Below are 27,993 nucleotides of genomic sequence, written 5' to 3' on the forward strand. Positions count from 1 at the left end.
CTGTAATGACCTGACTAGATCATAAAGGAACAATACCAAGGGTCGTTACAGTTCTGTCATCTAAAACATGTAGTTAGATCACTTCAAGGTTGCATTTCATGTTCTGTTCTCATATGGGAAGACTTGAGGATAGTGGTGAACTGGATAGCCCAATTACATTGCTAGTTCGTATCTCTCGGGAAGGACATTCTTGTCAGAATCCCATCAGGAAAAAAAAAAAACGATTATGTTTTGCAGCCTGGTTAATTTGATATGAAACATGGTGACTACATGTTCGTTTTTAATTTAATTAATTAGGCCTACTTGTGCCACCAATCATCTTATGATAACAGTAGGCTAGGCTAGTAAATAAACTAATGAAACACACGCAATGGAAATTGATGATGATGATGATGTAAAATGTTGCACTAGTTGTAACAAGTGTTGTTAAGTAGCCAACATACTGTCATAATAAATTCGGCATAGCATGGACATTTGACATACACACATCAAAATGAGCAAATGTATTAATAATTTGCTGAGTTTACACTAATAAAAACTGTTTTCCGAATGCTTTGTTCCCTTCAATGGATGTGTGAACAGGAGTGAAGTAGAGAGAGACATTTTTACATAAAATCTTACTTTTATGTTTGCCCGTATTCCAAGACCGTTTCGCTATAATTGGACTTCGAATGATAGCTCTTCCAGCCGACCTTATGGCATCCATCGCCGAATTTAGGACAAGGAAACCTGACAACGTGGTTGTAGTAAGGTTATTTCTAGACCTTGGAGCTCCAAGACTGTTGTTGACTTCGGGGCTTTGATTCTTGGGATGACTTGAATTTGGGCGGCGCTATACCTGTCAATCAACCGAATGGGCAATCCCCACGCAAGCCTACGTCATGAGAGGGAATCCCAAGAGGATAAAATAGTGTTTGTGTCAAGGGGCATTTGATTCAAACAAATCACTGTCGTTGCTTTAATTACCTGTTATCTGCGACTGTGATACCGACAGGTGACAATAAAGATGCCAGGCTACATGTCTCAATGTTTTTTTTCTATTTTAGTGCAAAAGTCATGCGTTCCAACCAAGAATGTACTGTCGCCATCTTGTGGTCATAAACGTTTGCTCTCCTGCATGTTTTCAAAGCTGTATTCAGTATTAAAGTAAACCAGAGGACGGTAAATGCTCATAGAAAAATCGGAACTACACGTTTCTCCTCAAGTTTACTCATTGGACGTACAATGTTTCAACTATCTACTTCTTCTTCGATGGGGTTTAACGGAGGTTGGCATCTAATGTTTCGGTGCCATCTGTCTTCAGTTATATTATCGCCATTACTTCTTGCGCCACCCCAGAATTAACCTTCTTGATAGGCGCCCTGCTTAAAAAATCCATACAGGAAACATTTCACTCCGATATATTTTTGAGGCTTAAAACACAATTCTAAATATGACCACTTCTTCTCTCACCGACTCAACAGTTTGCTCCAACACATTCCTGATTTTCCTGGAGACTCTTAATTAACGGATTTCCCATGTAGCACTGGTCCAATATCCCCATCACAACTATACTTGTGTTGTTTCCCCGTCTCCTGTCACCCACTCATTCTCACTGTGTTATTATCTTCACCTGACTCACAAGTTTAAACAAAACCTGTTTCCCGCCGTGTCATCCTTTCAACGATCTAAAACTGTTCCGGTAGATTTAGTAGTCTAAACAATGTGTACACGTAAACATAATTATGGATATGAATATCTGCGAGAGAAAGAAATACAAACACAGATTGTTCTCAAACAGCTTGCATCCTCATCATCGCCTGCAAGATAGTTCTTTAATTCCAGGTGAGGGCCCCAAAGTGAGTGGAGTTTGGCCGCGGCCGACACCATCATCACGTTGAGAGAAAACAACATGGTGGAACAACGAAAACAGGAGAAACGAAACACTTATTTTCTTTCCCATTAAAACATGTAGAACATATTTAAAAAAAAAAAAACAGGTCACAAATCCGCTATTATGATCCACACCAATACTTTCCAGGTAGGAAACATGAGAAAACACGGCTCCGGGACGACGTTTCCTCTAGGATCCAGGATCAGCTTCCTCTCCCCTAATCCTAATTTTAACAATAGTGGGGATAATGTAAAATTGACCCAAGATCGCCGTCTTGTGACGGTTGCAACTTCACCCTACAGCAGAAAAACACGGCAAACTGGTCACCCACTGGGCAAAGTTAATTCAATGTCTATTCCAGTTGGTTCAATGTAATTCCATTGAAATGTGGAAACAAAGTTGATTCAACCCGCGAATGCCCAGTGGACAGGGTGTAACTTCCCAAATACATACACGTCACACGTTCATCCCGGGCGGAAAGAGATTCGCCTGGTCCCAGACCTGTTCGCGCTTGTTTGCCAACTCAGTGGAGTTGTCAAGACATTTTTTTTGGGGGGGGGGGGTGACAATTCCATAAGGAGTTGGCATGCGCAGAAACAGACCTGGACTCTTTCTAGAAAGAGATTGAGAGAAAATCCAGACATAATACTTAGTTAGAGAAAACAATAAATGGCTGCACCACATAAATAAGCGCAATAATAGTGCAGCGAGTGAGTCAAATCTAACCAATTACTCGACTTGCTTTCAATGAATGTCGAAAAAAAACCAACTACATGTCAACTACATGAGCACAACAATGTGTAGCCATGTTCTGATGCTTTTGATCCAAACCGAAAGCAAGCTTAGAGATACATCAATCTAACGAAATGGAGAGGGAGCTGTATTTAAGAAAACACCAAAAACGTGGCACTTTGAACTGAAATACTAGAACATTTATCGCTATGTAATAATGTACATGGTTGTAAACAGGGTTTCGGGGGTCAATTCCATTTCAATTCAGAGAGTTAACCAAATTCCAATTCCACATTTTCCCTTACTAAAAAATGTAAATTGGAATGTCAGTGTACTTCCTGAATTGCCTAGAATTGAAATGGAATTGACCCCAAAACCCTGGTTGTAAACAGATAGATGTCCACTCTGGGCTACCGTAGTATTGGACATAAAGGCCTGGTGTTTGTTCTACTCACCCCATGGCTTGGCCAGGTAAAACTTTAGGCTCCAGACATATTTAAATAGCTGTTTGGCGGACGGGGTCGTTCCTAACTCCCTATACAAAACGAACCAAATCCCATAGTTTACTTGGGTCAGTGTTGCGTCAGCAAACGGGGGCCTAATAGAAAAGGGAGACTGGGGCTGCATGGGAGATGGTGAGAAATAAGGAGACATCTCAATCCACTACACTGGCTTCCTTCCTTCATGATTAGGTGAGAGGCCTGGATAAGCTTTCACCATATGTTGCTTCCACTTGCCAGAAAGCTCACGTTATTGAGACACAGCCTGGAGGGAGGGTCCTATATCAAGATCGACTAAGTAACTCATTATACTAACTACTTAAAATAAATATATAATAATAAATATATAATACAAATAAAAGGAATTGCAAGGCACAGTGAAATTGACAACAGGTAAAAATATCAGTTACCTTAGACATCATTAAATCCAGTATGTTTTTAGTTATATGGCCTAACAACAGATTGCAATTTGGTCCAAAAGGAGAGACAGGTTTAAGTACATTTAAACAGCAAACAGATGACATTGCTTAACCTCTAGACAGTACCAGGTCATATTTATTGACAATCCTATTTTGAGAGATTTATGGATTTCTTGACCGGAGTGTTTGAGTTAACGCTACAAATCAGGAGTGTTTTGAGTTAATTGATAATCCCGGACGCTGTTTGGAGTCAGTTATACATTTTCAAAATGGAATCATGTACAAATTGGCGATCTGTACATTTAGTTATGATGATATTACCATTGTCATCATAACTAAAACTGAAATGTGTCACTTTAACAAAACAAAACCACACTTTAGGGCGATAAAACCAAAACACAAACAAAGTATTTTACAGTCATAATCAAACTCACAGAAGGTGCCATTTTAACAATTCAAAATGTTTCAGTTGTCTCATTTAAAACCAAGAGAAGTTTGGCAATAGACTCAAAGTAAAAAAAAAACTGAACTAGAATGGAGAGAGAAGAGAGAGCGATCATGAATCCCTGACTGAAAGAAAGAGTGACCGAGCAATACAATGAGTCATTCTAAACATTCATATCAACGAACCAGCCAGTCCTCATCTGCCTCCATCTCCCACTGGGCCCAGGTCAAAATAGGGAATAGGGTGTTATTTTTGGACAGCGTCCTTGTCAACCTGATGTCCCTTTACGTCTCTCTTACCAGTAAAAAACAGAATGGCTCAATCCCTAAAACGTCAACATCTCAATCCCTAAAACGTCATCATCTCAATCCCTAAAACGTCAACTGTCGTTTTACACAACCTCTCCATCTGTTCCAAAAACAGACCCCCCAAAAAAAAGCGTCACCATGGGAACAAACCCACGACCAATTGGGTCTGGTGTGTCCCATTTTTGAGAGGCTAGTACTAGACACCTCCGAGAAACATTTCCTATCGCTTCCCAAAAACACACAACTTAAAAACATGACCAAAAGTATTTGTCTGTTGTATGTGTGTAATGGGACTATGTATGCTGCCTTGTGAGTAAGTGTGTTAGTGTGTATTAATGTGTGTGTGTGCTACTGTCACTTTTTGAGTGGCTGGTAGACAGATGCATTGGGATCAAGAGAAGAGGGACTATTGTCCATGAACTTGGAGGAGTAGTGTGGCGTAACGGGACTGAGGCTGCTGCTGTCGTTGCTGTAGGAGATACTGGGCATCACCGCCATCACTTCAGCTATCTTCTGCTTCAACTCTGCTATCTCCTGGTCTCTCTGGTGGATCTGACCTGGGGGGGGGGGAGGGTGGGGAGGGGGGGTGGGGGTTAGATGACAGATGGCTTCTCACTTTGTGGCCATTCTCTTATTGTTGCTGACATCTCTGGATCATGCAGCAGAGCTTCCTGTTTATGTAATGGTAGATGAAACCGTGAGGTAATGCTAGGTTACGTTGAGGAGCGTCCTGTTTATGTAATGGTAGATGAAACCGTGAGGTAATGCTAGGTTACCTTAAGGAGCGTCCTGTTTATGTAATGGTAGATGAAACCGTGAGGTAATGCTAGGTTACGTTGAGGAGCATCCTGTTTATGTAATGGTAGATGAAACCGTGAGGTAATGCTAGGTTACCTTAAGGAGCATCCTGTTTATGTGATGGTAGATGAAACCGTGAGGTAATGCTAGGTTACGTTGAGGAGCATCCTGTTTATGTAATGGTAGATGAAACCGTGAGGTAATGCTAGGTTACCTTAAGGAGCGTCCTGTTTATGTAATGGTAGATGAAACCGTGAGGTAATGCTAGGTTACGTTGAGGTGCATCCTGTTTATGTGATGGTAGATGAAACCGTGAGGTAATGCTAGGTTACCTTAAGGTGCATCCTGTTTATGTGATGGTAGATGAAACCCTGAGGTAATGCTAGGTTACGATGAGGAGCGTCCTGTTTATGTGATGGTAGATGAAACCCTGAGGTAATGCTAGGTTACCTTAAGGAGCATCCTGTTTATGTAATGGTAGATGAAACCCTGAGGTAATGCTAGGTTACCTTAAGGAGCGTCCTGTTTATGTAATGGTAGATGAAACCCTGAGGTAATGCTAGGTTACGTTGAGGAGCATCCTGTTTATGTAATGGTAGATGAAACCCTGAGGTAATGCTAGGTTACGTTGAGGAGCGTCCTGTTTATGTAATGGTAGATGAAACCCTGAGGTAATGCTAGGTTACCTTAAGGAGCATCCTGTTTATGTAATGGTAGATGAAACCCTGAGGTAATGCTAGGTTACCTTAAGGAGCGTCCTGTTTATGTAATGGTAGATGAAACCCTGAGGTAATGCTAGGTTACGTTGAGGAGCATCCTGTTTATGTAATGGTAGATGAAACCCTGAGGTAATGCTAGGTTACGTTGAGGAGCGTCCTGTTTATGTAATGGTAGATGAAACCCTGAGGTAATGCTAGGTTACCTTAAGGAGCATCCTGTTTATGTAATGGTAGATGAAACCCTGAGGTAATGCTAGGTTACGTTGAGGAGCATCCTGTTTATGTAATGGTAGATGAAACCCTGAGGTAATGCTAGGTTATGTTGAGGAGCGTCCTGTTTATGTAATGGTAGATGAAACCCTGAGGTAATGCTAGGTTACCTTAAGGAGCATCCTGTTTATGTAATGGTAGATGAAACCCTGAGGTAATGCTAGGTTACCTTAAGGAGCGTCCTGTTTATGTAATGGTAGATGAAACCCTGAGGTAATGCTAGGTTACGTTGAGGAGCGTCCTGTTTATGTGATGGTAGATGAAACCCTGAGGTAATGCTAGGTTACGTTGAGGAGCGTCCTGTTTATGTGATGGTAGATGAAACCCTGAGGTAATGCTAGGTTACGTTGAGGAGCGTCCTGTTTATGTGATGGTAGATGAAACCCTGAGGTAATGCTAGGTTACGTTGAGGAGCGTCCTGTTTATGTGATGGTAGATGAAACCCTGAGGTAATGCTAGGTTACGTTGAGGAGCGTCCTGTTTATGTGATGGTAGATGAAACCCTGAGGTAATGCTAGGTTACGTTGAGGAGCGTCCTGTTTATGTGATGGTAGATGAAACCCTGAGGTAATGCTAGGTTACGTTGAGGAGCGTCCTGTTTATGTAATGGTAGATGAAACCCTGAGGTAATGCTAGGTTACCTTAAGGAGCATCCTGTTTATGTGATGGTAGATGAAACCCTGAGGTAATGCTAGGTTACCTTAAGGAGCGTCCTGTTTATGTGATGGTAGATGAAACCCTGAGGTAATGCTAGGTTACGTTGAGGTGCATCCTGTTTATGTTATGGTAGATGAAACCCTGAGGTAATGCTAGGTTACGTTGAGGTGCATCCTGTTTATGTGATGGTAGATGAAACCCTGAGGTAATTCTAGGTTACCTTAAGGAGCGTCCTGTTTATGTGATGGTAGATGAAACCCTGAGGTAATGCTAGGTTACGTTGAGGTGCATCCTGTTTATGTGATGGTAGATGAAACCCTGAGGTAATGCTAGGTTACCTTAAGGAGCGTCCTGTTTATGTGATGGTAGATGAAACCCTGAGGTAATGCTAGGTTACGTTGAGGAGCGTCCTGTTTATGTAATGGTAGATGAAACCCTGAGGTAATGCTAGGTTACTATGTGATGGTAGATGAAACCCTGAGGTAATGCTAGGTTACCTTAAGGAGCGTCCTGTTTATGTGATGGTAGATGAAACCCTGAGGTAATGCTAGGTTACCTTAAGGAGCGTCCTGTTTATGTGATGGTAGATGAAACCCTGAGGTAATGCTAGGTTACTATGTAATGGTAGATGAAACCCTGAGGTAATGCTAGGTTACTATGTAATGGTAGATGAAACCCTGAGGTAATGCTAGGTTACTATGTAATGGTAGATGAAACCCTGAGGTCATGCTAGGTTACTATGTAATGGTAGATGAAACCCTGAGGTAATGCTAGGTTACTATGTGATGGTAGATGAAACCCTGAGGTAATGCTAGGTTACTATGTGATGGTAGATGAAACCCTGAGGTAATGCTAGGTTACGTTGAGGTGCATCCTGTTTATGTAATGGTAGATGAAACCCTGAGGTAATGCTAGGTTACGTTGAGGTGCATCCTGTTTATGTAATGGTAGATGAAACCCTGAGGTAATGCTAGGTTACGTTGAGGTGCATCCTGTTTATGTAATGGTAGATGAAACCCTGAGGTAATGCTAGGTTACCTTAAGGAGCATCCTGTTTATGTAATGGTAGATGAAACCCTGAGGTAATGCTAGGTTACCTTAAGGAGCGTCCTGTTTATGTAATGGTAGATGAAACCCTGAGGTAATGCTAGTGAACCTTCTGCAATACAGCTTTCAGAAGCCGGTCGCTGTCGTACCGCGGTAGTGGGTCAGGGAAGGGAACTGTACCTTGTGCGATCTCCAGCTGTCTCTTGGCGTCTCCCAGGGCAGAGAAGAGGTCTAGTTTGATCCTGGTCTCAGCAGACAGACTGTTCTCTAGGTGCTGGGTTTTATCCTGCATGGCCGACAGCGCAGACATCAACACCTCCATGTCCTTCTCATTCTCCTTGTACTTACGCAGCTCCTAGAGAGAGAAAGGGGAGGGAGGAGAGAAGAGGGGAGAGAGAAGAGGAGGAAGAAGGGGAAAGAGAGAGAAGGAGGGAGGGAGGAGAGAGAGAGAAGAAGAGGAGAGAGGGAGGGAGGAGAGAGAGAAGAGGAGGGAGGAGAGAGAGAAGAGGAGGGAGGAGAGAGAAGAGAGGGAGGGAGAAGAGGAGAGAGGAGAGAGAGAAGAGGAGGGAGGAGAGAGAAGAGAGGGAGGGAGGAGAGAGAAGAGGAGAGAGAAGAGGAGAGAGGGAGGGAGGGAGGAGAGAGAGAAGAGGAGGGAGGGAGGGAGGGAGGAGAGAGAGGAGGGGGGAGGGAGGAGAGAGAGAGGAGGGGGGAGGGAGGAGAGAGAGAGGAGGGGGGAGGGAGGGAGGAGAGAGAGAAGAGGAGAGAGGGAGGGAGGAGAGAGGGAGGGAGGAGAGAGAGAAGAGGAGAGAGAGAGGGAGGAGAGAGAAGAGGAGAGAGGGAGAGAGGAGAGAGAAGAGGAGAGAGGGAGAGAGTGGACATCAACACCTCATCATGAACAACTGAAACCACAAACTAACTCCTCATAAGGGATCCTGTGTGGCTCAGTTGGTAGTGCATGTCACTTACAACACCAGGGTTGTGGGTTCGCTTCCCACAGGGGGACCAGTACGAAAAAGTACAAATATGTATGAACTGTAAGTCGCTCTGGCTCAGAGTAAAATAATTAAAATTGAAAAAAAAAAAAAACTTCAATTTAGAGAAGGAATATAATGTTGTTTTCAGCCATGTCCCAGTAAAGGAATCAGCAGCACCTTGCTGATACATCATTTCTGAGACGGTGAGCTCTCAGAAAGGATAAATATCTAAGATTGAAGGATGGACTCACCTGGCATTTCCCCTCCAGCTCTCTAATGTGCTCTTCTTCGAGTTTCACGTCGATGTTGAGTTTCTTACACTCCGTCTCCAACTCTCTGATCCGCCCACGCAGGGAGTCAGTACACTCACCCCTGACAGAGATCCAGAGAGTCAGGTTTTTTGTCCCCCCACATTTGACGGTAACATTTGAATTTGAATGGACATTCATATTAACAGAAACATGCATGTCGAGGATGCAACGATTGTGCGCTCCTTCTTACCGAATTCTGAACTTGTCAGAATAACTGTCCATATTTACTCTTCATCGGCCAACAAGACGACTAACGAACAGCAAAATCACTAGCCTATGTCAACCTACTATAGTAGAAACGTTTAGCCTACTAGCTTGACTAGTTGGGCCCAAGCTTGCTGTACAACATTAAAACCTATTCAGTCTGTCTACAAACAGGCTCTCAAAGTGCTTGATAGGAAGCCCAATAGCCATCATCATTGTCACATCCTTAGAAAGCATGAGCTCTTGAGTTGGGAAAATCTTGTGCAATACACCGACGCATGTCTTGTATTCAAGATCCTTAATGGCCTGGCTCCCCCTCCACTCAATATTTTTGTTAAACAGAAAACCCAGACATATGGCAGCAGATCCACAAGGTCTGCCATGAGAGGTGACTGTATAGTTCCCCTAAGGAAAAGCACCTTTAGTAAATCTGCATTCTCTGTGAGAGCTTCCCATGTCTGGAATACACTGCCATCAGACACACATAACTGCACCACATATCACACTTTCACAAAATGCTTGAAGACATGGCTAAAGGTCAATCAGATCTGTGAACATGGTCCCTAGCTGTGTGTTGCCGCTCTCCATGTTGTCTGTTGTCTGTAGCTTGTGAGGTGTGGAAACACTTTGTTGCTTTTATGAATTTTGACTTGCTGCTTTTTGTTCTATGCTGCTCTGTCTGTATGCTACGTCTTGCTTGTCCTATGTTGCTCTGTCTGTATGCTACGTCTTGCTTGTCCTATGTTGCTCTGTCTGTATGCTATGTCTTGCTTGTCCTATGTTGCTGTGTCTTGCTTGTTCTATGTTGCTATTGTCTATATTGTAATTGTTAATTGTTTAATAACCTGCCCAGGGACTGCGGTTGAAAATTAGCCGGCTGGCTAAAACCGGCACTTTTACTGAAACGTTGATTAATGTGCACTGTCCCTGTAAAAAAAAAAAAAAAAACTCAACTCAAAAATAAAAATAAATAAATAAACCTATTCTATTGGTCAGCTTGTCAAGAAAGAAATAGCCTATTCCAAACTGACTCTGGGACAGTTGTGAGACAATAGATTCCAAATTCATACAACCAGTAGGCCAAGGCTGCATTAAAAAGCAATGTGTCTAATGCAACAGATAAAAACATTTAGCTTAAAATGTTAAACAATGATTATTTTCTTCACATTATAAGCGCAGCAACGCACACAAGGCAGTAGGCTATTTGAGAATGTCCGTTCCATAGCACAATTGGCGGGAAAACACTGTCGTCAAAAGGGCACAGAACATGCGAGCGGTTTCATTGGACAGAGACGAATGTATCCTATAGAAAGATGTTCGAGGGGAGATATAATATGCTACTTTGAAGCAAAGCAAGACATGCCTCATAATATGTATTAAAAGGTTCAGGTTTCAGACAACTACGTATATGTTTCCATAACGCATACTGCCTCCAGCTCATTGCAAAGTGATGTGGGACGCGCTGATAGAGCCAGTCTCCCGTTGACGTTTTGGGATGCTGCGGAAGCTCGTGCCTGTCTTGACACATTTTCAACTCAACGGTTCTGTATCGGTGTATGTTGTAGGTGTATAATAAATAAGATTACGTAACAAATATACTGTACACGTGCACCAATTTAATTCCACTAAATTATGCAAATGAACTTATAGACCGATAAGCATGACCAATCAAATGTATTTCCATCGACTGGTATTTCCACCAATGGAGAGGCTAAAAAACATTATTTTACACTGGGATTGTTTCTTCATCTCGATTGGCCGGCACCAATTTAATTTATCGGCTTAAAAAAATAAAAATGTATTGGACAAAAAACGGCTATTACCGGTCTAACGGAAACCGGCTATTACCGGGCTAACGGAAACCGGCTATTACCGGGCTAACGGAAACCGGCTATTACCGGGCTAACGGAAACCGGCTATTACCGGGCTAACGGAAACCGGCTATTACCGGGCTAACGGAAACCGGCTATTACCGGGCTAACAGAAACCGGCTATTACCGGGCTAACGGAAACCGGCTATTACCGGGCTAGCGGAAACCGGCTAACGGAAACCGGCTATTACCGGCTAACGGAAACCGGCTATTACCGGCTAACGGAAACCGGCTATTACCGGCTAACGGAAACCGGCTATTACCGGCTAACGGAAACCGGCTAACGGAAACCGGCTAACGGAAACCGGCTATTACCGGCTAACGGAAACCGGCTAACGGAAACCGTCTATTACTGGCTAACGGAAACCGTATAACGGAAACCCTGGTGTGAGTGTTTACCTGGAGGCTACGGCTAGTGCTACAGCCCGGGCTGCGGTGGCATCCTCCACCTTCTTCCTCTTCCTCTCGTCAGCCAGCTGTTTCTCCGCCAGCGCCCGCGCCTCCTGCTCTGCCTTCAGCCTCTTCTCTAGCTGGGAGATGGTCTGCTTGTCCTTTTGCTTGGCCTGGTCAGCACTGTGGAGCACACACACGTCAGCACTGTGGAGCACACACACATCAGCACTGTGGAGCACACACACACACACGTCAGCACTGTGGAGCACACACACACACACACACACGTCAGCACTGTGGAGCACACACACACACACGTCAGCACTGTGGAGCACACACACACGTCAGCACTGTGGAGCACACACACACACACACACACACACGTCAGCACTGTGGAGCACACACACACACACGTCAGCACTGTGGAGCACACACACACACACACACACACGTCAGCACTGTGGAGCACACACACACGTCAGCACTGTGGAGCACACACACACGTCAGCACTGTGGAGCACACACACACGTCAGCACTGTGGAGCACACACACACGTCAGCACTGTGGAGCACACACACACGTCAGCACTGTGGAGCACACACACACACGTCAGCACTGTGGAGCACACACACACACGTCAGCACTGTGGAGCACACACACACACACGTCAGCACTGTGGAGCACACACACACACGTCAGCACTGTGGAGCACACACACACGTCAGCACTGTGGAGCACACACACACACACACACACGTCAGCACTGTGGAGCACACACACACACACACACACACACACACACACGTCAGCACTGTGGAGCACACACACACACACACACACATACATACATACATACATATATATGGTTAGAGAGTTACACACAAAAACAGCCAAGAAGTTTGTTCCCCGAGTTTCTAAGTCAGAATGAATCTACATGTTGGAATCCAGAAACACAATCCCTGATCAAAAGATCACCTTGCATCCAAAAGAAAACATCTCTTTATGTGATCAAGGTGAGTGATATTATGCTCAGGCCGATCCTCTACACCGTGCCAATACTCTGAGATCCTTGGCTTTGTCCCAGGCTTCAAGTGTGTGTTCCTACTTGTTCTGCAGCATCTCGTTGTCTTGTCGCAGCTGGCCCAGCTCTGAGCGCAGACTCCTGTCCTGGCTGGTCAGGGAGGAGAGGTGAGAACGTAAATCTGACTCCAACTGACGGCTCGCCTGCAGGTCCGCCTTCAGTCGTTTCACATCCTGCTCCAACCTAGAGAGAGGAGAGGAGAGGTAGAGGGGAGAAGAGGAGAGGAGAGGAGAGGAGAGGAGAGGAGAGGAGAGGAGAGGAGAGGAGAGGAGAGGAGAGGAGAGGAGAGGAGAGGAGAGGAGAGGAGAGGAGAGGAGAGGAGAGGAGAGGAGAGGAGAGGAGAGAGAACGAGGACAAGGGCTATGTTTAAGGTAGACTACATCGCAGTTTCACATGAATAGCTGTTTAACATAACAGCTACACACATCGTATGAAATCTGATGCACGGATGCACCCACACACACACACACGTTGCTGTGAGAAGCCAGACTGCATCATGGTCGGCCTGAAAAGTCAAGGAGAGGGTGAAACCGACTCGTCTATATGCATGCCGGTGCACGTTGGCTATGGGCCTGTGTGTGTGTGTGTGTCTTACCGCACGAGAGCGTCAGGCTTGCCCAGTTGATTATTGGGAATACAGTTCTCCACGGGATCCTTCTGATTGGCTCCTCCCTTCCCGGCAGACTTCGTCTTTTTCTCGTTCTTATTGGACAAGCCAGACGACGGCACATTCCCATTGGTGGCGCTGTGATTCCGAGGGGAGGAGTTTGTGGCCACACCTCCTCCGCTGGCATTTTTGCAGTTCTTCCCTCCCCCTACCCCTGTTCCCCCCACCTCCTCTTTGGGAGTGTGTGTGTTGCCTGTGTGTGTGAGCTCTCCTCCGAGGTCGTTATTCAGTCTCTTCCCCCCCATGTTCTCCATATACTCCGTCTCCTGTAATGTGGAGTCCAGTGTGTGGAGGATACTGTTGTTGTTGATTCCTATTGTGTGTTGTTGTTGTTGTTTGCCCTCCCGTTCCTTGCTGTTCCCGTCTCTCCCTTTCTCCCGGTACTCCAGTTCCGGTAAGGGAACGGAAGCGTTAACGGGCGTCTTCTTGCCGGGAGTTGACCCATTTTGGGAAACCGGCGGGGTAGGGTCCACATCTGATGACACAGCTTTAGCCATGGCCGCTAGAGAGGAGGGAGCAAGGTTAGGATGAGGTCAGGTAAGATTACAACAGTGTGTGTTTGTCTATCACCTTCCAATTGTTGTCGGAACATCTGTTGCTCAGGGTAAAGTGAAGTGAAGGGTGTGTGTGTGTACTGCATGCTCCCTCTCACCCTCCTCTGCCTCTCTCTCCTGTCTCTGTAGCATCTGTTGCTCTGGGGGCAGAGCCTGCTGTAGGAGTTGCATGTAGAACTCATTCTCCTTCTGCACCTCTTTCTGTTTCCTCAGTCTCATCTTGTAGCTGACGTAGCTCTTAAAGCCAAAGCCCAGAGTCACCACCGGGTAGCCAATACTAACAGAGGGAGAGGGACGAGGGCAGAGAGGTGGAGGGACGAGGGCAGAGAGGTGGAGGGATGAGGGCAGAGAGGAGGAGGGACGAGGGCAGAGAGGAGGAGGGACGAGGGCAGAAAGGTGGAGGGACGAGGGCAGAGAGGTGGAGGGACGAGGACAGAGAAGCGGAGGGACGAGGCCAGAGAAGTGGAGGGACGAGGGCAGAGAAGTGGAGGGACGAGGGCAGAGAAGTGGAGGGACGAGGGCAGAGAAGTGGAGGATGGAGGGACGATGGCAGAGAGGTGGAGGGACGAGGGCAGAGAGGTGGAGGGACGAGGGCAGAGAGGTGGAGGGACGAGGGCAGAGAGGTGGAGGGACGAGGGCAGAGAGGTGGAGGGACGAGGGCAGAAAGGTGGAGGGACGAGGGCAAAAAGGTGGAGGGACGAGGCCAGAGAGGTGGAGGGACGAGGCCAGAGAGGTGGAGGGACGAGGGCGGAGAGGTGGAGGGACAAGGGACGATGGCAGAGAGGTGGAGGGACGAGGGCAGAGAGGTGGAGGATGGAGGGACGATGGCAGAGAGGTGGAGGGACGAGGGCAGAGAATTGAGGGACGATGGCAGAGAGGTGGAGGGACGAGGGCAGAGAGGTGGAGGGACGATGGCAGAGAGGTGGAGGGACGAAGGCAGAGAGGTGGAGGGACGAGGGCAGAGAGGTGGAGGCACGAGGGACGATGGCAGAGAAGTGGAGGGACGAGGGCAGAGAAGTGGAGGGACGAGGGCAGAGAAGTGGAGGGACGAGGGCAGAGAAGTGGAGGGACGAGGGCAGAGAAGTGGAGGGACGAGGGCAGAGAGGGGAAGGAGAAAATAGTTAGCACAAAAACTTTTGCTATGGTTGTCATAGCAAAATGAAGAAAAATAATGAAAGATTTCTACTTCGTGTTCAGCGTAGAAGAATAGTTTCCCCTTTTGTTGATGAAACCTCCATTGCCTAAGCAATTACAATGTGTAACAACACACATGCCCCGCCCACCTGAGGATCTGTCTTTTCCCGCCATCTATTTCCTGTGTTTGTGGGTTGCAAAATCCACTTATCACTTGGATTGATTACTTTCATTTTGCTCCTGCTTCATACTCTTGTGCCTGAGGTTTTTCCCCCATTTAATATTACGACCGTGGAAATGTGGACTCTGGAGTGATGAATCGCGCTTCACCAGCTAGCAGTCCGACGGACGAATCTGGGCCAACTGTAAAGTTTGGCGGAGGAGGAATAATGGTCTGGGGCTGTTTTTCCATGGTTTGCGCTAGGCCCCTTAGTTCCAGTGAAGGATAATCTTAACACTAATGCTCTTGTGGCTGAATGGAAGCAAGTCCCCGCAGCAATGTTCCAACATCTAGTGGAAAGTCTTCCCAGAAGAGTGGAGGCTGTTATAGCAGCAATGTTCCTACATCTAGTGGAAAGTCTTCCCAGAAGAGTGGAGGCTGTTATAGCAGCAATGTTCCTACATCTAGTGGAAAGCCTTCCCAGAAGAGTGGAGGCTGTTATAGCAGCAATGTTCCTACATCTAGTGGAAAGCCTTCCCAGAAGAGTGGAGGCTGTTATAGCAGCAATGTTCCAACATCTAGTGGAAAGTCTTCCCAGAAGAGTGGAGGCTGTTATAGCAGCAATGTTCCTACATCTAGTGGAAAGCCTTCCCAGAAGAGTGGAGGCTGTTATAGCAGCAATGTTCCTACATCTAGTGGAAAGCCTTCCCAGAAGAGTGGAGGCTGTTATAGCAGCAATGTTCCAACATCTAGTGGAAAGCCTTCCCAGAATAGTGGAGGCTGTTATAACAGACTCCAGGGGGGACCAACTATATATTAATGTCCATTATTTTGGAATGAGATGTTCGACGAGCAGGTGTCCACATACATTTGGTCATATAGTGTATCTTTTGTGACGTCCCCACAATGTAGCCACCAAACTGTTCCCACCAAATGTGTTCTGGGAACGTTCAGAGAGAGGCGCTATGACTTTAGCCTATTGCCTCTTTGATTTATGATTTGACGATCACAAGCGACACTCTCCTGGAAAGCTGGAGCATCAGCATAAATTATATCATTTCTCAATCTCTCGACTGCAGCTGCCGCGTTCGGATTCGTACGGGCCCTTCCGGACAAGTCTGTTAAAATTACACATACCCATGAAGACATCTAGTATAAACAATGCAGGTAGGGTAGACAGAGCAAGTTTTTAGTGGTTGAAGCCCCACCCCTTTTGTTCATCTATTCATATATCAGCGGGTGTATTTATGCAAATGAGATACAAATCATTCTTTATTTTAAACTAATTGTATTGAGAAAAATGCCCGACACAATAAGAAAGTGTGCATTCTAAGGAAAATAAGTGACAATTATTAAATGTAAAACCTGAATTTCATTTTGTAAATATAATAATATAAAATAGAAAATAATAATAATTAAAAATACTAAAAATAAAAAAATAGCTGAACAGTTAGTTTTATGTGCTATAATTAGGTCATTATCTGATAGATTATTACTAAAATAAATAAAAAAAGGTTTGGAGTATCTATATCCATTGTCCAATTGTTGCATTAATCAAAATTATTTAAAATGTAGATGACCTTTTCTACAATGTGCTTGGTCCTGTGGTTACTGCCATAAGCTAGGGAGTAGGTCCGGTAGGGTTAGAACAACAGCTGACAAGGTTACTGCCATAAGCTAGGGAGTAGGTCCGGTAGGGTTAAAACAACAGCTGACAAGGTTACCAGTGAGCTGCGAAGGGGCGACACAGGTCCACATGGAAGTTCTTCAGGTCCTTGAAGCGGATGGCAGCTTCCATGTAAACAAACAGTATCCATAGCGATACGGTGGGTAGACACACTCCTCTCTCTGTGCAAGGGGCCAAGATGGGAGACAGGCTCACACTATCACACTGTGTTTACACAGACAGACCAATTCTGATCTTTTGTCCAATTATTGGCAAGATCTGATTTGTCAAAAGACCAATTAGCAGAAAAAAGATCAAAACTGAGGCTGCCTGTGTAAACACGGACAAAGAAATATCATTTATTTTGTACATGCATATCTGAATACATAAAATGTACATACACATTTGATAACTGTGTATACATAAACATATTAAAATCACATGATACCCAAGGATTAAGCCAATGCATTGTGGGAAAGACAAATCTAATTATGGGACAGAGTGTGCTGATGTTAACTGACCTGTGTGCCAGACATACTGGACCCAGACGTAGGTGCTGGCAGCGAAGAACAGCCATTGGACAGGGATAAAGAGGAGGCAGATGATGTCAGACGTAAACGCCACACACACAAAGAACACTGAGAACGCCTGAGAGAGAGAGAGAAATGTAGTCAGCATGCAATAATATACAATTGTGCAGCCATCTTTCATGTCAAAATCTCATGAGTAAGCTCTCTCACACACACACACACTTACCAGCCCCTGGTATCTGAAGGAGTCGTAGACACTGCGTATGAATAGCCAGAAGGGCCACAGGTACTCAAACCTGAACTCCAACACAAAGTCTGCCAGCAGCACCAGCACCCACACCACCAGAAACTTCAGGTACAGGAAGGTACTGAGAGAGGGTGGTGACAGGGGAAGATAGAGAGTGAGAAAGAGAGAGGGTGGAGAGGGGTAGATAGAGAGTGAGAAAGAGAGGAGGGTGGAGAGGGGAAGATAGAGAGTGAGAAAGACAGAGGGTGGAGAGAGGGGAAGATAGAGAGTGGAGAGAGAGAGGGGAAGATAGAGAGTGAGAAAGAGAGAGGGTGGAGAGAGGGGAAGATAGAGAGTGAGAAAGAGAGAGGGAAAGAGAGTGAGAGAGAGAGTGGAAGATAGAGAGTGAGAAAGAGAGGAGGGTGGAGAGAGGGGAAGATAGAGAGTGAGAAAGAGAGAGGGGAAGATAGAGAGAGAGAAAGAGATAAGAATGGGACAGAGAAACATTGTGATATTTCTTGAAGCACTGTCAACCGGAGAGCGAGGAAGCCAAAACAAAGAGAAGACTAGCTCTGGTCCAAGGTGTTAATGTGTGTTCCTCCACTAACTAATAAGAGAACACATGTCACTACCACCCTGGAACCAGAGCTAGACACAAATTGGCAGTGATATATGATCAGTACCACAGTCATTCAGTGTTTATAGCTGGAACATCATTATCTTTATTTCAGTCACGCTTAGAGGTCATCTGCAACCACAAGACCACACGTTTTCCCAATGTTTTAAAGAGAGGCATGTGCCACTGAATTTGATCTGTAATGAATCCTGACTTATCCCCCACTTAGATGATATACATTCATGGTTGGGCACTTGTTCTGCTTTCAGTCCCATCATACTTCTCTGGTCCAAAGCTTTACGCTTTGTTCATACTGTACATTCAAGGCCAGAAATGGATAACCTAACACAGTGCCAGACAGTGCCGTAGGACTATCAGAAGACTGAAGAGAACAAGAACACTAAAAACCTGTGCTCATGTCGGGGCATATTGGCTTTTCAACAGCTGCTTTTCTCACGCGGTGTTATCAATGGAGGCTTTGCTGCTGACAAAGCACTGAAATGTCAAAAGTACAAGAAGAACCGTCAAGCTTTGGATCGCTAGGAGTACAATATAAATGTTGTCATGTTTGGGGTAGATGACCAGCTCGTTCTAAGTAGACACTAATTAACCGTGCAATCGTATAAATATGTATGCAATTTCAGCACATTTTCCAATGGCTTTTGAATTGTCGTCAATGTGAACGCAGTCAGTACTGTTTACATTTAGGAACAAATCCATTGAACGGTCAGAATAGCTACCGAGTTAACTAGCAGCCGCTGTTGTTACTACTACTTAAGTAACACTACGTTAGCTAACTTAGGCCTTAAGTTCAGAAACAAAATATATTAGACATTCGAAGACGAATAGTAAACGCGACAGTAGGGGGTCATCTGACACTATACACGACAGCTGAGTGTCTTATCTGCTATAGCTCAGCCGCCATTATTGTACGATCATGCCCCCTAACTAGAGCCCCCTTTCTTTCCGTCGGTACCTGCTATATATACCCTCGGTGATTCGGTTCCGTTTTAACGGGCGTCGGAGCTTGCTGCAGTCCGCATTGCGCCGCTTCATCCTCCCTCCTGTGGATTTGGCTCTGATATCAATCCGGTAATTATTACGAAAATGTCACACGAACGATCTGATATGGACATTTCTTTAAATATCCACCATTGCTGTTATTTTCTGGACGTGAAACAAAAGCAAGAAATAAAAACACTGTATCGTGGGCCCTCCCCCTTTCCGTCAAACGCCACGACGCACACCAACGTGACTACGTCATTGATACGTCTACGTAGAAAAAACATGGCTGCCTCTTGTATGGACTAAATCTTTCTCGAATTTATACTTTGACGGTATGAGTGATTTTGATTACATTTAAATTTGCGCTGTGATAACTGTAGTGCATTATAAAAAAATAAAGCTGTCATCTCTGATATATATTGTTGATAAAGTTTTAACACAAATGCTCTAGCAATGCTGCTTCCTCGGCCATGCTTGAAAATATGCTAACTTTCGTTAGCTAACTAGCCCTGTTAGCAGTTGATGGGAAATTAGCCACCGTAATAACTGTAATGTACCGTTAATGTAGCTGGTATTAATTACACCATTGCATTTACATTTACCTCCATTTACTCATACTGTATGCTAGTGGTTACATACTAGCTAATGTTGTGGCTCTATCTTGGCAGAGGAACGCACAACTCCGTTCTCTTTTATATCAACTGATTGCAGGATTTTCTAGCAACAACACTTGAATCACCATTTTATTCTTGTAAAGGTGTCAATTCTGAAAGCGTTTACCTGAAATTCATACATGCAATAAAAACTTAGCGAATACAACCATCTCATTTGTGTTGCGCAACTCAGCACACATTTGCATGTGCCAATTGAGTCTCATCTGACGTAGTAAGTAGGTATCACGGAACCCAAACCGGCTGCGCGCGTCAAACTCTTAACATTCGTTTAGTCTTGGACCCTATAGATTATTCAGACGCAATTGACTCAGATGCGGTTGTCTTATTTTTGGACTTCTGTAAAGCCTTTGACACAATTGAACATGAATTTCTCTTTCGGTCTCTTATACTTTTGGGATTTGGTGAAAATTGTATCTAAGTAATTCGCATATTTTACAAAGATATAAATAGTTCTGTGTTACTAAACCGTAATACTTCCAAAGATTCAGTATCAACAAGTGTACGACAGGGATGGCCAATTTCACCATTTTTTTCATTTTGGTTGTGGAACTTCTATCTCTAGATATTCTGAATGATGCAAATTTGTATGGCTTAACCATTTTTAAGAAAGAAATCTAAATTTACCAACTGGCTGATGATACTACTCTTTTCTTAAGAGACAAAGACCAGGTCGCACATGCCCTTAATACTATAACTGCATTTTCTATTGCATCAGGATTAAAACGGAATGTTTTTCAAATGTGAAATCTTATGTTTATTTGACTTTAATGATAAAGAAATAGAAAATATTCCTGTAAGGGACTGTGTTAAATATTTAGGAATACATCTGTCAAAAAACCACTTAGTCAGACATTTGAATTTCTCTCCTAAAATTAAGAAAACCAAAAATATATTCAATAATTGGCTTACAAAGAGATCTTTCTATACTTGGGAGAGTACTTCTGTCCAAGGCAGAGGGACTGTCCCGTTGTGTGTAACCCGCATTATTATGTGTAAATCCTGCTACTTGTAACGAAATCAACAATACCTACTTATTTTCCACCATAATTTGCAAATAAATTCATAAAAAATCCTACAATGTGATTTTCTGGATTTTTTTTCTCTCATTTTGTCTGTCATAGTTGAAGGGTACCTATGATGAAAATTACAGGTCTCTCATCTTTTTAAGTGGGAGAACTTGCACAATTGGTGGCTGACTAAATACTTTTTTGCCCCACTGTGTGTGTATATATATCTATAAATCTATCAGTTTTTATATATATATATATATATAAAAACGGATATATATATATATATATACCATCTTACTTGAGAAATCTTGTAATAAATATATAAGACATTCTTTATTCACAAAACCAACTTACACCGAGAGCAAAGTTTTTCTGGAACATGCTTATTCCTGACATTGTCTGGAAAAATGCCTGGTTAAGGCCTTACAAATACTGTATACCAAACAAAGTTAAGGAAGTGCACTTTAACATTTTACACAAGATATATCCATGTAATTCTATGATATCCTCATTTGTGGCGATTGATGATATCTGCGTTTTCTGTGAAAAAGGTGAGAATCTGTCTCACTTGTTCTGTGAATTTGCGTCCGAATTTTGGGAAAACCTTGCAAAATACTTATTTACCATTATGACCTATGTTTTTGACACAAAATATAGGTTACTATTGCAATGATAACAAGACCACTGAAATTATTGTGATTTTTTTATTTTATTCTTGATGCCAAATACTTCATACACAAACAAAAATTCAAAAATTCTATACCAAAATTACATAAAAATAAAAAAAATGAATTTAACTTTTATTAAAACATTAACCCTTGTGAACAATAAGAATAACATTTTTCTAAATCATTACAATAAGATTTTTTCAGAGTGATTACAATTGCAGTAGAATATTTTTTAAATTTGTTTCAGTATTTTCTCGTTAATACCTGCGTTCTGTTTTGTATGATGTAAGAATGTAAATTGTTGATCTGAAATTGATCTTTTTTTTTACACGGCTGCGCGTGTGCACTATCGTGCATAATTTTATTTTGTTCCCCTACACCAAAAGCGATCACGACACTCAGATTAAAATATCAAAACAAACTCTGAACCAATGACATTCATTTGTGGACAGGTCGAAAAGCATTAACATGTATGGATAGTTAGCTTGCACTTGCTAGCTAATTTGTCCTATTTAGCTAGCTTGCTGTTGCTAGCTAAATTGTCCTGGGATATAAACATGGAGTTGTTATTTTACCTGAAATGCACAAGGTCCTCTACTCCGACAATTAATCCACACATAAAATGGCCAACTGAATCGTTTCTAGTCATCTCTCCTCCTTCCAGGCTTTTTCATCTTTTGAACTTATATGGTGATTGGCATCTACACTTTCATAGTATTACTACTACGACCTGCAAAACATTTAATCATTCAATCACCCACATGGGTATAACCAATGAGGAGATGGCACGTGGGTACCTGCTTCTATAAACCAATGAGGAGATGGCACGTGGGTACCTGCTTCTATAAACCAATGAGGAGATGGCACGTGGGTACCTGCTTCTATAAACCAATGAGGAGATGGGAGAGGCAGGACTTGCAGCGCAATCTGCATCAGAAATAGAACTGACTTCTATTTTATCCCTTGGAATCGCAGACGCTCATTGGCGGCCATGAGCAGTGTGGGTGCAATAATTGAATAACATGGATTTCTAAGTGTATTTTGCGATACTCACGAGCGCGACGTGTCCGTTCTGGTCAGCATGTAAGAAATATCAGCCAAAGACCAACGAAGAAAAAGTAGATGGGTGTATTCAATAAAAGTCTGTCTAAAAGTATGAATTTCAGCGCCCGCGGAAGGATTGCAGTTGTACTGGACAAACGTAGGTTTAGGTCTGCTGAGTGGCGCAGTGCAAGAGGCACCACTACAGTCCCAGGTTCGATTCCAGGCTGTATCACATCCGGCCGTGATTGGGAGTCCCATAGGGCGGCGCATAATTGGTCCAGCGTTGGCCGGGGTAGGCCGTCATTGTAAATAAGAATTTGTTCTTAACCTTCTTGCCTAGTTAAATAATGTAAAAATATATCTATATATTAAAAAGGTAACTGTTTTCAGAATCAACTGATGGTGACTCAGTGTTGTTGTTTGAGAATCCCAAGGCGAGTTGTCAAACCTCAACTCCCCCTCGATATAAGACAATGGAGTTGACCGTTCCTCAGCTAGATCTAGCTATGCCATTCACAGGTATCACCCAAAGACTGAAAGAGATGGGGGGGGGGGGGAACAATGTATTTAAGCTATCCCTTTCTGTGCACTCACTCTTCTGCCCATTACTGTATCATCCACAGATGTCATCAACTGACACACAGCAAGTGACAATGCCCGACGTTCTGAAGACGGAGGCGATCCCTGAGGATCCAAATAAACAGAAAATGTCCGAACTCCCCAAAGATGACAATAAGCCCGTGCTTCTTATAAAAGACAAGAAAACAGCGGCTCAGAAGAAGAAGAAGAAGCCAGAGATTCCGAGGAGGAAGAAGAAGAAACCAGATGATTCCGGTAAGCCAGTTCCATTAAACCTGAACGACGAGGTGGTGAGGATGAGGAAGGAGGTGAAAAGGGTGAGGGCGCTGGTCATCAGGAAGTTGACTAGGCAGATGGCAGGTCTGAAGAAAAAGAAGGGGAAGGAGGAAGATCTGGAGAGGAACCGGAGGAGGGTAGGCAGACTGCTGGAAGAAATCCATGCGATGAAGACACTCAAACCTGATCCGGTGGGTGCTTCTTCCCCAATTACATCTCACCTACATTATTATTATTATGGCTTCCTTATTTGGAATACTGTGTAGTATAATTCCCAAGCCATTGTCTATGTGCTGCTACACATTGCTGGTGAGTGAGTTCCTTTCATGCAATGTCCTGTAAAACGTTTTTTTACTTTTGAGTTTTTACATTTTTTATTTCACCTTTATTTAACCAGGTAGGCTAGTTGAGAACACCTTTATTTAACCAGGTAGGCTAGTTGAGAACACCTTTATTTAACCAGGTAGGCTAGTTGAGAACACCTTTATTTAACCAGGTAGGCTAGTTGAGAACACCTTTATTTAACCAGGTAGGCAAGTTGAGAACACCTTTATTTAACCAGGTAGGCAAGTTGAGAACACCTTTATTTAACCAGGTAGGCTAGTTGAGAACACCTTTATTTAACCAGGTAGGCTAGTTGAGAACACCTTTATTTAACCAGGTAGGCTAGTTGAGAACACCTTTATTTAACCAGGTAGGCTAGTTGAGAACACCTTTATTTAACCAGGTAGGCTAGTTGAGAACACCTTTATTTAACCAGGTAGGCTAGTTGAGAACACCTTTATTTAACCAGGTAGGCTAGTTGAGAACACCTTTATTTAACCAGGTAGGCTAGTTGAGAACACCTTTATTTAACCAGGTAGGCTAGTTGAGAACACCTTTATTTAACCAGGTAGGCTAGTTGAGAACACCTTTATTTAACCAGGTAGGCTAGTTGAGAACACCTTTATTTAACCAGGTAGGCTAGTTGAGAACACCTTTATTTAACCAGGTAGGCTAGTTGAGAACACCTTTATTTAACCAGGTAGGCTAGTTGAGAACACCTTTATTTAACCAGGTAGGCCAGTTGAGAACACCTTTATTTAACCAGGTGGCTAGTTGAGAACACCTTTATTTAACCAGGTGGCTAGTTGAGAACACCTTTATTTAACCAGGTGGCTAGTTGAGAACACCTTTATTTAACCAGGTAGGCCAGTTGAGAACACCTTTATTTAACCAGGTAGGCTAGTTGAGAACACCTTTATTTAACCAGGTGGCTAGTTGAGAACACCTTTATTTAACCAGGTAGGCTAGTTGAGAACACCTTTATTTAACCAGGTAGGCTAGTTGAGAACACCTTTATTTAACCAGGTAGGCCAGTTGAGAACACCTTTATTTAACCAGGTAGGCTAGTTGAGAACACCTTTATTTAACCAGGTAGGCTAGTTGAGAACACCTTTATTTAACCAGGTAGGCTAGTTGAGAACACCTTTATTTAACCAGGTAGGCTAGTTGAGAACACCTTTATTTAACCAGGTAGGCTAGTTGAGAACACCTTTATTTAACCAGGTAGGCTAGTTGAGAACACCTTTATTTAACCAGGTAGGCTAGTTGAGAACACCTTTATTAAACCAGGTAGGCTAGTTGAGAACACCTTTATTAAACCAGGTAGGCTAGTTGAGAACACCTTTATTTAACCAGGTAGGCCAGTTGAGAACACCTTTATTTAACCAGGTAGGCTAGTTGAGAACACCTTTATTTAACCAGGTAGGCTAGTTGAGAACACCTTTATTTAACCAGGTAGGCTAGTTGAGAACACCTTTATTTAACCAGGTGGCTAGTTGAGAACACCTTTATTTAACCAGGTAGGCTAGTTGAGAACACCTTTATTTAACCAGGTAGGCCAGTTGAGAACAAGTTCTCATTTACAACTGCAACCTGGTCAAGATTAAGCAAAGCAGTGTGACACAGACAACAACACAGAGTTACACATGGAATAAACAAGCCAATAACACAATAAACAAGTCATTGACACAGTAGGAAGAACGTCTATATACAGTGTGTGCAAAAGGCATGAGGAGGTAGACAATAAATAGGCCATAGGTGCGAAGTAATTACAATTTAGCAGATTAACACTGGAGTGATAAATGAGCAGATTATGATGTGCAAGTAGAGATACTGGTGAGTAAAGTATATGTCCTGATAACTATTGATTTAATTTCCATGACTTCTGAATTGACTGACCTTCATGTCTTAAAGTAATGATGGACCATCGTTTCTCTTTGCTTATTTGAGCTGTTCTTGCCATAATATGGACTTGGTCTTTTACCAAATAAGACTATCTTCTGTATATCATCCCTACCTTGTCACAACACAACTGATTGGCTCAAGCGCATTAAGAAGGAAAGGAATTCCACAAATTAACATTTTAAGAAGGCACACTTTTTAATTGAAATGCATTCCAGGTGACTACCTCATGAAGCTGGTTGAGAGAATGTCAAGAGTGTGCAAAGCTTTCATCAAGGCAAAGTCTGGCTACTTTGAACAATCTGAAATATAAAATATATTTTGATTTAACACTTTTTTTTGATAACTACTTGTTTCTGTGTTATTTCATAGTTTTGATGTTTTCACTATTATTCTACAATGTAGAAAATAGTCAACAATAAAAAAAAATAAACCTTGAATGAGTCGGTGTGTCCAAACGTTTGACTGGTAGTGCACATTTGTTTTACTTGCTTGGAAGTTGAATACTGCGGTGAATATTCAGGTGCATGTATTCATGTCAGTCCCAAACCATTGCAAATGAACTTACAGTCCCAAAACCAGACCATACTAATTGTTGATTTTTATTTCTAGGTGACCAAGGCTGCCCTTCATAAGAACCTGAGTTTTGAGTTTGTCTGTAAGAACCCAAAGGCCACCATTTCTGACCGAGCTATAGCCCGTATCGCCACTCACCCTCAGTTCAGCAAGAAGATAGACACCATCAAAGCTGCCATTAAAGCCTTCAAGGATGAGAGGATGTCAGTAGAGAAAGGAGACCAGAAGGAAACGGTTAGAAAGCAGCCTTTAAAAGTGGTCGAGGTGATCGAGCAGCCGAGGGACAGTGATGGAGGAGGAGGGGTGGAAGGTGAAGAGGGAGATGAGGAGGAAGAGGGAACACCCGCGGATGAGGAGGAAGAGGGAACACCCGCGGATGAGGAGGAAGAGGGAACACCCGCGGATGAGGAGGAAGATGGAACACCCGCGGATGAGGAGGAAGAGGGAACACCCGCGGAGAGTCTAGCGGTTGACGAACCAGCTGTTCTAGAAAAGCAACCTGTTGATAAGACTGTCAGGGTTACAGAAGAAGACGACGTTTCCACGATAGAGACTAAAGAATCGGCCATAGAGAATACAGTAGCTGACCCTCAGCCCACGGAGATGTCAGAGGCCGATAAGACTCTGTTGGACTCATCCACTCCATTCACAATAGAGGCCCCACAAGTAGTACCTACCAAGAACATAGTAACCATGAAAAATACACCACAGAAGCAAGTAGTCCAGAAACTCACAAAGGACACTCCAGTCACTCAGAAGACTCAAGACCCCAAACCCCAGAAAGTCACTAAACCTCAGAATAAAGATGTTAAAAACAAGCAGGATGATGAAGAGGATTCTGATGATGATCATGAGGAAGAGGAGAGCGACTTGGAGTCTTCGGACGACGAGAAGGAGTATTTTGACGACAGCACGGAGGAGCGTTTCCGTAAGCAGTCCTCCCAGTCGGATGAAAGCGACAACGATGATTTCTTCCTGGGGAAAGTCAACAAGTTCAAAAAGAAGAGTGATACGACTACAGCGCCACCAGGTGGAGGGGAGGGGAAGAGCAGCGAACTGGGGAAAAACCCACTGCTGGAACCACTGGAGAGCTTAAACCCACACCAGACTGAACTGGATGAGCTAGAGGCCAGACTGAACTCCAAGGGAAAGTCTATCTTCTGCTCCAGTCTGTCTGGTTCCAGAGGTGGTAGAGGCAGGGGTAGAGGTGCAGGCAGGGGTATGGGCCGAGGAGGGGGTAGGGGAGGGGACTTCAAGAACCATGGAAGAGGGGGAGATGATGGCCCGTCTCGGGGTCCTAGGTCACATGATGGGGGTTCTGGGAGGGGAAGGGGACACTTTGGGAGGCAACGGGAAGGCAGAGGGTTCTCCTCCACCCCTTCATCTCAGCCACCACAACAGGCCCTGCACCCGTCATGGGAGGCCAGTAAGAAGAGGAAGGAGCAGCAGACCGTAGTAGTGGCCTTCCAGGGAAAGAAGATCAAATTTGATGATTGAGCTAAGACCGGCGATATGGCCAAAATGTATCACAATATTTTTGATGTTATTTGACAGTATTTTATGTTTTTAGATAATAAAAGTGATCCATTCTGCTTTATGAGTTGTCCCTGACCCTAGAGTGGAAACACATACCTTCTAAAATCATTTCAATGAGGCTTTCTCCATTCTGATTGGTTGATACTGTTCAATCAAATTTTAAACAAAAGTTGATCTGACAAAATCTAGGCCTTATTCTTAAACAAATATTCCAATTGTGATTTTTGACTTGCGATTTAGATT

At 43.7% G+C, this 27,993-nt stretch overlaps 3 protein-coding genes across 6 annotated transcripts in view; 1 reads left to right on the top strand and 2 right to left on the bottom strand.

Moving 5' to 3' along the window:
- Window positions 1–1,036, bottom strand: part of ldlrap1a (low density lipoprotein receptor adaptor protein 1a) — a 34,252-nt gene extending 33,216 nt beyond the window's left edge. For both annotated transcript variants that reach the window (XM_031795041.1, XM_031795042.1), the window contains exon 1: window positions 622–1,036. In XM_031795041.1, the coding sequence (XP_031650901.1) occupies window positions 622–706 (85 nt within the window). In that variant the 5' untranslated portion in view covers window positions 707–1,036. The remainder of the gene's footprint in view (window positions 1–621) is intronic.
- A 730-nt stretch (window positions 1,037–1,766) lies between these two features.
- On the bottom strand, window positions 1,767–19,380 carry LOC109881810 (macoilin-1). Of its 2 annotated transcripts, none has more exons than XM_031795038.1 (11): window positions 19,133–19,380; window positions 17,541–17,682; window positions 17,306–17,432; window positions 16,843–16,966; window positions 13,923–14,101; window positions 13,199–13,772; window positions 12,628–12,786; window positions 11,528–11,701; window positions 8,994–9,114; window positions 7,949–8,123; window positions 1,767–4,834 (listed from the first exon to the last, which is right to left on the bottom strand). In XM_031795038.1, the coding sequence occupies exons 1-11, from the start codon at window positions 19,210–19,212 to the stop codon at window positions 4,632–4,634; spliced, it is 2,058 nt and encodes a 685-aa protein (XP_031650898.1). In that variant the 5' UTR covers window positions 19,213–19,380; the 3' UTR covers window positions 1,767–4,631. The 2 variants fall into 2 exon arrangements, with proteins under 2 accessions (XP_031650898.1, XP_031650899.1); XM_031795039.1 differs by lacking the exon at window positions 19,133–19,380 and adding an exon at window positions 18,565–19,078.
- On the top strand, window positions 19,147–27,811 carry srfbp1 (serum response factor binding protein 1). Of its 2 annotated transcripts, none has more exons than XM_031795040.1 (3): window positions 19,147–19,248; window positions 23,181–23,603; window positions 26,251–27,811. In XM_031795040.1, exons 2-3 carry the CDS (start codon window positions 23,181–23,183, stop codon window positions 27,709–27,711), a joined length of 1,884 nt encoding a protein of 627 aa, XP_031650900.1. In that variant the 5' UTR covers window positions 19,147–19,248; the 3' UTR covers window positions 27,712–27,811. The 2 variants fall into 2 exon arrangements, with proteins under 2 accessions (XP_031650900.1, XP_020329505.2); XM_020473916.2 differs by lacking the exon at window positions 19,147–19,248 and adding an exon at window positions 19,370–19,493.
- The last annotated feature ends 182 nt before the right edge of the window (window positions 27,812–27,993 follow it).

Source organism: Oncorhynchus kisutch, linkage group LG17 (assembly GCF_002021735.2).
Source record: "Oncorhynchus kisutch isolate 150728-3 linkage group LG17, Okis_V2, whole genome shotgun sequence".
Classification (NCBI taxonomy): Eukaryota; Metazoa; Chordata; class Actinopteri; order Salmoniformes; family Salmonidae; genus Oncorhynchus; species Oncorhynchus kisutch.